Here is a 14,558-nt window from a genome sequence, read left to right as displayed (position 1 = left end):
GATTTTTATTTCTTAATTAATACAATGAATCGACAGTTATCAGCATAATGGTGGCTCTTAAATAGAAATGATACTGTAGGAATGCATGTAACATGAAAATTTAAAAAAATGGCTTTGGTTAGAATACTAGTGTATCCGTTGAAAAAAATATGTTTTCTGTTTTAACTTCTAAGCGTAGGCACCATACAAAGTTGCAATTACAGAAATTTTATACTTCCAATGGCAATTTTATATTATGCTGGTGTAATTTTTAATTTGATACCATTCAAGTTTAGAGTATGTTGCCTCTTATTGTTTCTGCAAACGATAATTCTCCAATATGCTGCCCAAATAGTTAGTTTTGCAAATAACTGAATTTTTGATGAATGGAGAATCATAAAAATCTCATTTAAATCAATAAAATCCGATATAAATAAATAAAATCCTATTTAAATCAATAAAATCCGATTTAAATCAATAAAATCCGATTTAAATCAAAAAAATCAACAAAAATGATTTTTTTGAAAAAAATCATGATTTTTATCAACCTTGATTGATAATGTAATTAGTTCTCTCTTATGTCGTCTATTTGTTGTTCCTCATCAATTGGAGATAGTGGTGGAGTGTAGTTGCTAATGTGATGACTGAATTCCAGGGCATGGATGAATACCACGAGGCCTCTGTATTCCGTCTGCTCTCGGACATTGTCTCAAAGGCTGGTGCTGCCCAGTATTTTCTCTTTACTCCCAAAGTAAGTTACTCATAAGTTTATAAGTTCTTTCCTCTCTCTCTCCTTATCTGAGAAAACAACTGACTAAGTCACACTCGTCCATATACAAGGGGGACTGGTAAGAATTGGGAATTACATATGTGTGAATTTTTGCTCCTCCCTGGAATTTGGAAATCTTTTATTTCAAATTCATTTCGTATGAAATTTTGCCAGTTCAACACCCATTCTCTAGCCTAAAATGTTTTTGTCGTAATTTATTAAAGACAATTTTATGTGAAGTTAACCCATGGTTAGTTTGTTTAACGTATCTAGCAAATGTATGGTTGGTTAATCCATGGTTAGTTAACTTATGGATCATTAGATTCCAGTTTCCAATCTTGGCAGGGTTTTTTCCTCAATTTTTTAAAAGTTATTTTACTAATTGACTTTGAGTGACTGGGTGCTATCTCACACTTTTTTATGTAGAAGTTCTTAGTAGCCTTATATTCCCAAAAGTTTTCAGCGTTTGTAGGAGAGATAGAATTAACTGTGCTGGAGGTGGATTATTTTTAGTGTAAAAGCATTCAATCGTCCAAAGGGACACCATAGTGGAGACCAGCATTGCATCTTTGTGGTGTACAATCAAATGTCCTAAATCAAAATCTATGTTTGATATACCTATGCAATCTACATATTTTATTAACAATGATGAATTCATATCACTCCAGTGTCAAATGTGCGTATTATTAATTAATATACCTAGATAGTAAATTTTAAAGGGGTCATAATCATTTTTGAGCCAAAATGGCATCTTAGCTGGGATCTTTTTTAGGCATAGGTGATGTGGTAGAACAGAGGCCATGGATTCTGTTCCTCTTATACCCTAAGCACCATCTTCCATCTTCAAGATTTGCATCCTTGGTGGTCCACAATAATGATGCCTGCTGGAGTTCATGGGATGAATAACTATTTTTTTCATTTTTAATTGCTAGAAAATTTCTTCCAAATGTTTTTGCTATAAACTTTCAAAACATTTGCATTTTGGCAGATTATTTGGGAGATTGGGATATATCATTTTTTAATATTCATGAATTAAATAAATAAACTCATTAGCACAACCACAGATCGCATCATTCTTAGAGATAATAATCAAGAAGTCATTGTCTGAAGGAAAGATACCATTAGATTGGAAAATTGCAAACGATACGAAAAGGGAAACATACATGACCTAGGCAACTGTAGTCTAATTTCATTAACACGAGCGTGATGCGCCCGCTCCCAGTGGGCTTCCCCCGCTCTTTTCAATGCAGGTCCACAGAGGGATAGGCGCGTTTCTAATTTTCAAATGTAGAAAAAAAAGGCAGGGTCTTATGTACAAATTTAATTGGCATGTTCATGTACAAATTGAGGTCAGAGGACCTCTTTAAACTCAACATTGGAAGTAATTACACTATCCTATGTTAATACTTGTTTAGCGTTTTCCTTAATATTTACAAAAATATTTTGAAAAGATCTTACCCTAGAGAATGCTACATAAAGTTGGCCATGAGAGAATACAGGGTCAGGCAGGAATAAGCCAGCTCTTTGCAAAGTCTGACCCTGAGCCTTGTTAATAGTCATCGCATAGGAAACCTTAATGGGAAATTTTCTGCGAGTCAAATTAAAAGGTATGGTGGGATCCGACGGCGTTAACTGTATTCTTGGGATGAGGGCAATCTTGCCGGAATCGATTATTTTTTTTTAATCGATTATTATTATTTTTTTTTTGACCAATTTTAGGAAACAGTAGGAATATTTAGGAAGTAAGATATGCCGTCGCATGTTCTCTGATAAATTCTGTGCATTTTGGTACCTCATTTGTAGAGTTTGGTTGCGTATAAGTTGAGGAAAAGGTATCTATACAGTAGATATAATATAGAGGATCGATTATAGGCAACATACTTGAACGTATCATGACTTTCTTGGACAATGGTAACTTTCTCCATGCGTATGAGCACAGCTTCCGAAAACATAGATGATGCAAAACACAGCTCAGGCTCTTTCTTAACTACGTTCTCAAATCTGGTGAATCGAAAAGAGAAGTTGACGCATTATTTGTGGATTTTAAGAAAGCTTTCGACACGACTTATTACAGTCATGCAGATGAAACGAAACAGTGGTAAGTTTGATACGTTACTTTCTGAGTGATCGTAAGGAAAAAGTAGTTCTTGATGGAATTAGCTCTGATGTAGTGAATTTAAGAGAGGCATATTCGGCCTCCTTTAGTTCATGACCTCTACTCCCGAATTAGCCATAAAATTCTACTTTAATCTGAAGAAATGCATGGCGGTACATTTCTTGTGATGATCATCCAACAAAGTAACCATGTTTATGCTGTGGATGGTATTAACATAAAGGTGACAGATATAGTGAAGTACCTGGGAGTTTCAATAACTTCGAACCAATCATTGGAAATGCATGTAACGTTAAGGGTATTGTGGGAAGATTTTTGAATGAGAAAGCAAAATACAGGTGCTATTTTGCACTCACCATGTGACCACAACTTGAATATGCAGGGAGCCTTTCACTTTGACCTTGGTTACAGATTGATAGATATGATTGAATATTTTCGAGTACTTTAAAATAAAGGTTGATTATGCATGCAAAGTGTGAAATGGGTTATTTCTGTGTGGACCTCTTTGATTCCCAATGACTCTAATGTGGGTTATTCTCTTCTAATGACTCTAATTTTCTGCAGGTTCTCCGAACATTGACATTCACTGATAATCTGCTCTTCACTTGTGTGATCAATGGAGAGGTTGACAATATCACATTGGACTGTGGCAAAATTGCCAAAATTAAGAAAGCAAGACAAATGAAGTCAGGCTCCAAATAGTGCAAAAACTTTGTTGTTTTGGGAATTTTTATATTTTTGTAAGAATAAATGATACTTTGAATTCAACTTTTTCCGTATTTATTTTCATATTCCTTCATTAGTTTTCTATGATATTTTGTTAACTTAAAAAAAACTATGTACTAACTCGCCACCTTTGGTCACCTTTGATCATTGGTCTTTTTGCTATGGGTGTTTAGATTTTGGACTGGTCTTGAGAACAATTGCTACGAAAGTCATGGTGACTTGTTTACAATGAGATGAGCACAGAATTGAAAGAAAATTCGTGCACTTGAAATATGCGGTATTAGTTACATCTGCTTCTTTGCTGGTGTGAATGTATGTTGTAGTGGGTTATACGAGGGTGGACCAAAAATGGACTGAAATCGCTGCATGCTACACTCGACAATACAGCTCGAATTTGTGTCATGCATGACAGGCTTAAGGTTCAGGCTGAGAGAGAGAGTCCCTTTGTTTCACATGGACGCGGACGGCCCACACTACGCACGTGGGGAGTGGAGAGTAGTCTCTACTGTTCAGATAGGTGCGGACGAAAACCATCTAGATCCGGCTCAATGTCAGCTGTGGGTGGCTTTCGAAGGTGGGAGAACGTTATACTGCCAAGTGCAATTCAAGCAATTGCTGTATTCCAGGTTAGAAAAACTGAAGAAAAATGCACGTCAAAGGAGGTGCACCCTATTGCGGCACAAGAAAATTAAAAGCCGCTTTTGTGACAACATTTACTGAGGTACATGCTGATAAAAGTACATATTTCAATTATTTTTCCCATGCCCACTCCCAAAACAGAAGACCAATTGCATCATACGTGGCAAAAAGACACTCTCGCAATGTTATCACTGAGCTCGCTCTATTTCCACAGACAAGGTCCGTATCAGCCATCCGCGATCATGTGTAAGCACTAGCCGGTCTCTGTGGCCCATACACACGTGTTGCATCTGCGGGGCGTAAGATGGCTCCTTCATGTGCGGTCGGTCCGCACTCAGTGTAAGCTTCCATTTACGTCAATGGAACCTTATCCGCGTCCATTTGAAATGGGCCTTAGGCCTGGTGGGTCCGATGTAACGTCGGCCTACAAGCAACTCACCCAGTGGAAACCCCAAGATGATTTCACCCGTTTTGATAACGTAACAGAGGTGAAAATAAAATACAGCTCAACTTTTATGTCTTGCATGTGTCGTGCGCACGCGACATGAATTGACGGATCACTCCATGACGCTGCATACACATTTAAGGGATCTTGCCAGGTTGTCAGCTGACCAAAGATTAAGAGTATCTCAATCAAGTTTTAAAATAAGTTTTATTTCACAACGGCAGTTTGTACACCCAAGTAGTGAAATAAGGCGGGGAGTGCAAATCTTCTCGAAGCAGAGAGAGAATCGACTGTCTTAACACTAGAACCGCGGACTTTTTCGTATACCTAGAACCGCGGAGGGGGTCATTTTGACCCCTCGTCTTTTCTTGCCATATTTTTAGTATTTTGGGCTTCTTTTGGATACTGCACTACGTGAAATGAATTATCTGAGATTTACAATGAAATTTGAATGATATGTGGGCGGTATAAGCGCTAGATAGGCTACCCGCCTTGCACAAATAATGCGTTTTTCACATTTTTACTATATGTTCGGCTGAGGATGGGGGAAAAATGTAAATTTATTTAAGAAAAAAGAAACACTTTTATTGGTGCAGAGAAGCATACAGTAATGAAGAATGTCTAGTCAAGCTCCAAGTTCCTTGCTCCGTACGTGCATACAAAACTGCAATGAAAGCTTCCAGTTCATCCATAGATACCGACCAGTCCTTCTCCCCACTTTCTTCACGAGCCCGATTTTCCGTGCACATCTTCATGTGCTTCAGCATAGTTGGAGTTATCACCAAATCCCATGCTGAGCGAACATCACCCTCAGTGAAGAAGAAGAAGATTGAAGACTAGCACGCCCCCGGCGAGAACCACCTCGTCCTCGTACCTGGCCACGAGGAGCGGCAGCAGCAGACTCAAGCGGCTCGTCGTCTTCAGCAGGTGCGACTACAGCATCGCCACCCCTACATCCTCGATGGCCCCGAGCACCACGGCAGAGGCCCTGGGCAGTTCCAGGGCGACCCCGTCCCTCGAGCAGGAACTGTGGATGCGACTTGGTCCACGGGAGGCTGTATTTGGGGACCACGTCCACGTCGTAGAGTGTGGGTGGTTGGCGGCTGATAGGGAACGTACTCCTCACCTTCATTACCTGTACCAAACAAAATAAATGCTTTATGAAATAGATTTGTAACAATTATCAAAGAATGCGAGTAAAATAAAAATAGGAAACTTACCAGTGTCTTCGCTTGAATCTTCAGTCAAGGACTCTTCACTGTCTTCCTCGGCGTCAACGCCGCCGTCATACACTACAACAGGATCATCCTCCGCCTCAGAGCAATCCTCAGGCACATCCTGAAGTTGCTCGAGAATACGAACGACCTGGTCTGCAGTGTATCCCTTTGACCGACGCATCGCTGGGCGTTGAATGGAGTATCACCCTTGAAACGGTATTGCCCTTCGTTCAGCGCTGAGCGATGCAGCGCAGCAATCGAACGGGCGAGACGAAATACCGCGCAAACTGATGAATTCGTGTGAATTGCGAAGTATTACATTGTAATTCATGTAATTGAGCTGGCGACTACAATGACGCCACACTGGTAGGGGAGGCACGGTAGGAGAAGGAAGGAGCCTTGAGTGGGGGTAGCCGAGGAAACGGGGGTGCCCGGAAATTTTCGCGTAGATCCATTTCTACGCGGCTCGACTCTCACATTCTTTCAGGCGTCCGCTGGGCAGGTTTCCTTTATCTGCGGCCTAATAAGAAACGACAGAGGTAATCCATGCCATTCCCATACATTCGACCTTCGAAAATAACGCTTGCGGTGAATTTCTGCTGCGAAAATATAAAGTTCGGGAACGACAACAGAGCAGGGGTCAAAATGACCCCTACCGCGGTTCTAGGTATATTGTTGTCTAGTGTTCACAAAAATAGTCCTAGAGCGTCGGAATTTTGCACGAATACGCCTTTCTACAATTCATTAAAAGTCAGAAAATGTCAGGTTTGTGAAAAAAAAATTAAGTGTGAAATATACATGTTGAAAATCGTAAGGGGTCAATTTGACCCCCTCCGCGGTTCTAGTGTTAAAGTGGGGCTTCTTATTGGTTACGGCTTACCGTGGGTTTCTCTTCAGGATGGCGGAACTAACCCGCAATAACTAACACCGAACCTTGATGATGATGAACTCCCCCTGTCCTTCTGTGCACTTCCCTTTTATTCTACATCGGCCCAAGCTGGAAGGGGAGGGCCTCCGCTAGGCGTCCACACCTCCAAGATTAGAACCGAAAGTTGAACAAATATGAAAGGGCACATCATGACACAAGGCAACGGAATCCCACGGGACTGCGGGGAAAAGCAAAATAGAAATAGCTCCCGCTACAAATTGGGAAACGAGGTTAAGTTGTGAAAACAGGCAATGCTCTCTCTCTCTGCCTCCTTCCGGCAAACGGCGCTCATACACACCGCACCTTGTGCTCACAACAATGCTCCCCGCCCTACCAAAATTGTACTGTCTCCCACGAGACGGTACACATTAAAAAAAAAAACAGAATACAAGAAACCAACCCCAATTAAATGAACCAACAAAAGAACATGATAAAAACTCTTGAACCGAATTACAAATCATCAACCAAGAATATTAAGTTTAGTTTGAATTACAATACATGAATTTTGATTTCCTCAGAAATAAATGAATTTAAATAATCAACAAATTTGAAAAAATAATCAGGCCAGAAATCGTATTTTTGACTCATTGAAGTCATTGCAAAGTTGAACACATAAATAAATCAGTTATTAGAAACATATGTTATTAACAAAACTTTTGTTACAATTGTCATGTCCAAATTGTTCATGTTCCCTCACTAAAAAGAACTAAATCAATCATAGATGCACCTAAGTCACTTAGTCATACTAGTCTTTCACCGGGGAACAGTAAGAATGGTGGTTAATTCGCTGGAGGTTCACAGCACTGACAAAATTGGGAACACGGATCTAACACTTCACTCTGATTGGGATAAGGGGAATTTTTTTCCACTTTTATGACGTATGAAGAAAAAAAAGGGGGTGGTCACTGTAGCGGGCATGATGGGGCTGGGGGTATAAGCTACAGCTCCTCTTCTATGTGCGTCTCGATTTTCTTCATGCCGCCATCCTCAGCCTTGCTGGATTCTCGAATCGATGTTGGAGGCAAGATCGGCATGGGCATTAACGGCATGCGTTGAGTCGTCATGATGCGTCGCAGTTGGCACCTCTGGCGGCTTCGTTGTGCTCGTTTTCTCCTCCAAAAATGTATGATGGCTACTGCAAGTACTCCAACTGCGGACAAAGTCAGTCCTATCCAGAGGAAGTGGCTAGTTGTGGTCGGGAAGATAGGCAAAAAGGTTGATAGATTTACGGCTTCTCGCTGCATCTTGTGGATCTTTTCAGTGTGAATCCTTGTTCCGGCCCGGAATCTCGTTGCACCTTTTCTCAAGTTGTTCTAGTTTGAAGAGGTTGTCTGTCGTGGCAATCTGGAAAGAACCAATCGCCTCCCTACTCAACAAAACGTCAAAATGAAAAAGGATTATGGAAAGATGGTGATGGGTAGTGTGTTCACCATGGTTGCGGAATTGAGCCGCGACTTCTTAATAAGTAACGGTGAGGAGAGGGCCTCAATGTGTTGTCTCGCTGCTCATGATGTGTCCCGCATGTCGAGGGAGGGGAGGAGGGCAACGGTGTTGGCGGCGGGGGAAGGGATTCATCTTGTAAGGCAGAGAGGGGAAGGGGTCTCAAATTGTTGTTGCTAGATTTCGACACTTTCTTGTCCCGGGGTGAGGGAGGTGAAGGGCGGATTGGCCGAGATGCATTCTTCTTTTCTTGCGGGCTTGGGGATGGATTTGGGGCAACATTTGGGGAAGAAGTTTGGTCAGCTGCTAATTTTAACCTATTCACATGCACAAATAACTTTTTCTTTACATTATTCACATCTTGAATACACACATTAACGGGTCCTCGATACGCTAGCACTCGATATGGCCCTTGCCATGGTCGAATTAGTTTTTTGGTTCTACCTGTACCAACCACTGGCGTGTGTAAATACACTAAATCACTTATTTTAAACATAGGTTCTCTCGACCGTTTATTATAATGTTTTGCACTATTGTCTGCACTTATTTTAAGTCTATCAGTCACTTCCTTAAATGCAATATTTAACCTCGCGCTCATTTCGGCGGCATAGTTAGAGTCCACGGCATAATTAATTTTAAGCGGGCTCAAAATATCGTCAAAAGGCAACTCAATGTCTCTTCCATGCATGAGGAAAAATGGGGTTTCTCCTGTTCTTGAATGAGGAGTACTCCGGTAAGCTAGTAAGGCATACGGCAACCAAATATCCCAGTCCCTTTGAGTTCTGTCCACAAAATGACTCAAAATACCCATAAGCGTCTGATGGCTTCTTTCAACCATGCCATTGCATTGAGGATGATATGGAGTGGTTTGTAACTTTTTTACTCCTAATTGACGACACACTTCTTTCATAATGTTAGATGTAAAATTTGCTCCCTTGTCAGTTAGCAATTGTTGAGGGACACCATGTTTTAAAATAATGTTCTGTACAAAAGCTTTCGCAATAGTTTCGGCTTTTTGATCTGGCAAAGCAATCACTTCAGGATACTTAGTGAAAGAGTCTTGAAAAGTTAGGATGTATTTATTCCCATTGTATGTCGTCGGTAGGGGTCCCACTATGTCCATAGATGTTCTTTGAAGCGGAGTATTCACCTCCTGAAATTTCTGAAGAGGCGCCCGAAAATTATTCTTAGGATTTTTCCTTTCCTGGCATGATTTACATTGTTTGCAATGATTTTTAATGTCTCTATTCATTCCAGGCCACCAAAACCTGCGCTTAATTGAAAGCAATGTCCCTCAAACACCGAAATGTCCGGCCCATGGAGTAGAGTGAAATGCAGACATAATCCTAGCGCGCATCGCTTTGGGAGCTACGATTTGAGATTTTCCTTTGTACATAACTTTATCGTCGTCCATCCACACATCTTTATCGTCTTTAGCTCGCTGACAGTCGTCATCTACTGCCTGTTCCACTTTAATAAGTTCCCTATCCCATACAGGTTCATATGCATTGTTTACAATTGGAATAATGGCACGGGAAAGAGTATCTACATTTTGGTGATTTTTACCAGGTCTATGAATTATATCGAAGTCATAATCACTTAGCAATAATGACCTACGAGTTAAGCGGGAGGAAGGTTCCTTAATGGAAAACAGCCATTTAAGAGGTCGGGGGTCTGTGACAACGGTAAATTTTCTACCATATAGATAACATCTAAAGTATTTGACGGCCCACACGATACCCAAGCATTCTCTTTCGGTGGCACTGTAATTACTCTCGGCTTTATTTAGTTGCCGGCTGGCGTAAGCTACTACATACTCTCCATCGTCACCTTTTTGAGACAATATAGCGCCTAAACCTTCGCCTGAAGCGTCCGTGTACACGAAAAAAGTTTTATTGAAGTCGGGAAACCTAAGTACAGGATAATTACACAAAGCATTTTTTAATGTGGTAAATGATTCCTTCTGTTTCTCACCCCATGTGATAGCGGAATCTTTACGTGTCATCTCGGTCAACGGCTTAGCAATTTTAGAAAAGTTAGCAATGAATCGTCTGTAATATCCTACGAGACCCAAAAATCCTCGAAGAGTTTTTAGGCTGTTAGGGAGGGGAAAATCTTGAATTGACTTTACTTTCTTTGGATCTGGTTTAATCCCATCGGCTGAAATAATATGCCCTAAATACTCGATTTCGGTGCGAAAAAAATGGCATTTTCTAGGCTTTAATTTTAATCCGGCATTTTTCAATCTTTGAAAAACTTCTTCTAAATTCTGAATATGATCGTGTAAGTTGTGACCGAGAACACAGATATCATCTAGATACACTTGACACTTCGGACCTTTCAATCCCGAAAGTGTTGCATCCATAAGCCTTTGGAAGGTTGAAGGGCTATTAACTAAACCCATTGGGAGTCTCAAATACTCATAATGCCCATCGGGTGTCGAAAACCCAGTTAATTCTTTACTCTCGGGGTCCATTTCAATTTGCCAAAAACCTTGTGCCATATCTAAAGTTGAAAAGTACTTTGCACCACTTAATTCCTCTAACGTTTCTTGAATATTTGGGAGTGGGTAGTAATCTCTGACTGTTACTTTGTTCAAAGCCCGGAAATCCATGCAGAACCGAAGTTTATTTTCTCCATCATTTCCCTTTTTAGCTACTAGAACGACCGGGGCGGACCACGGTGAAGTGGATTCTTTAATGATACCCTGATCAAGCATATCCTTAATATGTTCCTTGATAACTTGACGTTGTGATTGTGGAACACGATAAGGGGGCCTAGCAATGGGAGTGGAACAATGAGTCCGGATTTTATGAGTAACAAGGTCAGTTTGTCCTAGGGGTTCTCCCTCTTTATGAAAAATTTCCGCATACTTTATTAGCAATTCTTGGAGGGGAGCTTTAGCATCTTGGGGGACTTCTTTCAAAATTTCACTAATTTCCTCGTTAGTTACAACCACGTTGTCTACATGATCTGACTCAGTGTCACACGAAACCGAAAAATTCCTTGACAGAGTACCGACAACTGTCTTCGCGGGGAGGATTAATTCTTGTTCGGATAGATTGACGAGTTTCACGGGAACTATTCCATCTTTACTCCCTTTAATTAAACTACGTCCCGACATTACCCCATTAATAAGAATCTCGTTCGGCTCCATTACATAATCATTCACTGCTTTAATATTACTAATTCCTTGAGTAAAAATCTCCGTGCGTGGAGGCAATATGGTCTCACGTTTTAGACGTACTGCATGCGAATCTACCTTTTCAGTCTTGTGCTCAAAATTTCCTTTAAAAGTCTTACAAAATAGTAAAACAAAAGCTAACGAAAAACACAAAAAGTTTCGCACAGAATTCACACCATATACGAGGAAATAGGAGACAAAGAAGAGGAATGGAAAAGACACATTTTTAATAGAATTGGTCAACCTGGAAAACATGCACAAGAAAAATCCATGCGACAACTCATAAAAGGGACCGGAAACCCTGGATTTATCATCAGGCGCTTTGATTGCTTTAGTTTCCTTAAAATTCTTACGAGTACTTTTTCCCTTCTTCCTATTCACCTTATTTACTGGAATAGGGCTAGTTTCAATCTCTCTGAGATAAATAACTTCGTCTTTTACCAGCATAACCCTTTTGCATATATCTAGTCTACCTTTAATTTTTTCCATTAAATCAACACCTATTAATCCATCACACGATAGTTGCACATCATCATCCACAATATAAAACCTGTGTGAGTAATTAACACTTCCTATCTGAAATTCACATTCATGAGTGCCTAGGACCGAAATAGCGTGACCAGTGACTCCACATAACTTTGTCTGAGGGGGGGCAAAGGAGGGAGGGCTTTCTTCTTTATCATAGATACTGCCGCTCCAGTGTCAATGATTAGAGAGAGTTCCCTCTCGGACATTATAGCTCTCACCCCGAATCCTCGGCTGCCTGGAGGGAGTGCAGTGGCGACCGCTTGGCTGGTGGGGTCCTTGGGTTCAGTGGTCCTCTTCTCTATCGCCTCCTTGGCGCCTCCTCCACCGGTCGAGGTCCCCCGGCGAGGGTAGGTCCGTTTGGGGCGCTCGTTCCTCTTGATCCTTGGCCTCCGGGCTGCATCCGTGGGTTAAAGCGGGATGGTGAAAGTTCCCGACGCTCTGGTGGTGATGGCCAAGCTGATAATGGGGGCGGAGGTTTCGGAAAGGGAGGGTAGGTGTTTCGTCCATCCCAATTTGTGTTTGGGTGACCGTATTCGCGAAAGCGAGAAGGGGAAAGGGTGAGTCTAGGGGGAAGATAGGGGGAGGATAGGTATGCCTGGCATTCTCGAGCAAGATGGCCGTCTTGCCCACATCGGAAGCATCCAGAAGAGGGAGGGGCGCGGCAGTCGCGTGCAAAGTGGCCTCTCCGCTGGCACCGGAAGCATTGCAGATTGTCCCGCGGCGTGGATGGGGAAGGGGGAATATTTGCACTGGGGATAGAGGGATTGGCAACGTTCACTCTGTTACACGTCATAAATGACACTTTCCCTTCACTTTCTTCTTCGCGACACGCAATTGAAATCGCCTCATTTAAGGTCTTTGGGTCACGCACACGCACAAACCTGCGGATCCCAGGATTTAACCCATCAATGAACTGGTTTAATACTAAATCATCTAATGCTTTGTCTCTTCCAAGTCTTTCCCTTGGATCGACCCCTTCCACACGCGAACCGTCCCTCAGTTTAAGCAAACGATCAGAAAAATCGCGCACACTCTCCGTCCGTCCCTGGATACAATTTATTAGCCCTCTTAAACTATTGGCTGCCACTGGTCGGCAAGAAAACCTCTCGATTAACAATACTTTCAATTGTTCCCATGACAAATCTGCTGCACATGAATTTAAAAATTGACTAGCACTGTTCACAGTCTTAAGTTTCAAAATAAGTAATTTAGTACGATCCGACCATCGCCCAAGTTCAGCAGTGGCTTCAAAAGAAGCGACAAAGTTCTCAACGGTAACGCCGTTCTCCCCTGAGAATTCCGGCACTAAATGCACTAATCCCGTTACTCTTGGAGTGCTCGTTTGAATTACAGGCTCCGCCATTTCGATAAAAATTTAGTGTCTGTTTTCTTTAAAAGAGATATGTCTTATCAATGGAACATTGACACCTGCGAAGAGCTTTTGAATTCTCCTGCAGTACCTTGGTACGAAATCCTATAGGATTCCTGAGTATCCCACCGGCTGCCACCAAATTGTCGTGCGCACGCGACATGAATTGACGGATCACTCCATGACGCTGCATACACATTTAAGGGATCTTGCCAGGTTGTCAGCTGACCAAAGATTAAGAGTATCTCAATCAAGTTTTAAAATAAGTTTTATTTCACAACGGCAGTTTGTACACCCAAGTAGTGAAATAAGGCGGGGAGTGCAAATCTTCTCGAAGCAGAGAGAGAATCGACTGTCTTAAAGTGGGGCTTCTTATTGGTTACGGCTTACCGTGGGTTTCTCTTCAGGATGGCGGAACTAACCCGCAATAACTAACACCGAACCTTGATGATGATGAACTCCCCCTGTCCTTCTGTGCACTTCCCTTTTATTCTACATCGGCCCAAGCTGGAAGGGGAGGGCCTCCGCTAGGCGTCCACACCTCCAAGATTAGAACCGAAAGTTGAACAAATATGAAAGGGCACATCATGACACAAGGCAACGGAATCCCACGGGACTGCGGGGAAAAGCAAAATAGAAATAGCTCCCGCTACAAATTGGGAAACGAGGTTAAGTTGTGAAAACAGGCAATAATAATAATAATAATAATAATAATAAATTTATTTCACCATTGGCAAATTATACATCTGCAAGGCTAAAGTCAATATGAGATACCAGCATACATACATGATTGAATATGAGATACCAACATACATACATGATTGAAAATTTTCCAGGTTCTTGGGAATTCTCAAGATAATCATTTCACTATATGTACAAAACATTAGAAACAGAGCTGAGAGGGTTATAAACATACTAACAGAAAGTATGGAAAATTATAGGCATTCAAGTTGCCATCTAGAAAATTTCCTTTATAATGCATCCTACAGGTATTCATTAATACTGTAATAGCATTTTTCAGCTAGGAGGCCTTTTAGTCTCCTTTTGAATTCGGAAGGTGATTTGCAATTTTTTATTTCATCGGAAACTTTATTGTATAGGATCGAGGCAGAGTGGTAGGGACCTTTTAGGCAGAGAGAGCTGGAATATTGGTTGGAATGGATGTTATTTCTAGAACGGGTGAGGTGATCATGGTAGGTAGAGTTTTGAAGAAAATGGGAA

At 41.4% G+C, this 14,558-nt stretch overlaps 2 protein-coding genes across 2 annotated transcripts in view; one reads left to right on the top strand and one right to left on the bottom strand.

Annotated features, from left to right (window-relative positions):
- The window catches only part of LOC124169079 (structural maintenance of chromosomes protein 5), a 50,610-nt gene extending 46,981 nt beyond the window's left edge, over positions 1 to 3,629 (top strand). Inside the window, exons 19-20 of the mRNA XM_046547555.1 lie at positions 635 to 730; positions 3,426 to 3,629. Coding sequence (XP_046403511.1) covers positions 635 to 730; positions 3,426 to 3,563 — 234 coding nt within the window. The 3' untranslated portion in view covers positions 3,564 to 3,629. The remainder of the gene's footprint in view (positions 1 to 634; positions 731 to 3,425) is intronic.
- A 1,885-nt stretch (positions 3,630 to 5,514) lies between these two features.
- LOC124169367 lies at positions 5,515 to 6,557 on the bottom strand. The gene is made up of 2 exons (XM_046547956.1): positions 5,892 to 6,557; positions 5,515 to 5,806 (listed from the first exon to the last, which is right to left on the bottom strand). The coding sequence occupies exons 1-2, from the start codon at positions 6,067 to 6,069 to the stop codon at positions 5,622 to 5,624; spliced, it is 363 nt and encodes a 120-aa protein (XP_046403912.1). The 5' UTR covers positions 6,070 to 6,557; the 3' UTR covers positions 5,515 to 5,621.
- Positions 6,558 to 14,558: the final 8,001 nt, after the last annotated feature.

This window comes from Ischnura elegans, chromosome 12 (assembly GCF_921293095.1).
Source record: "Ischnura elegans chromosome 12, ioIscEleg1.1, whole genome shotgun sequence".
NCBI lineage: Eukaryota > Metazoa > Arthropoda > Insecta > Odonata > Coenagrionidae > Ischnura > Ischnura elegans.
Note: the sequence above shows the minus strand (reverse complement) of the source record. Positions and strands in the feature narration are given on the sequence as shown.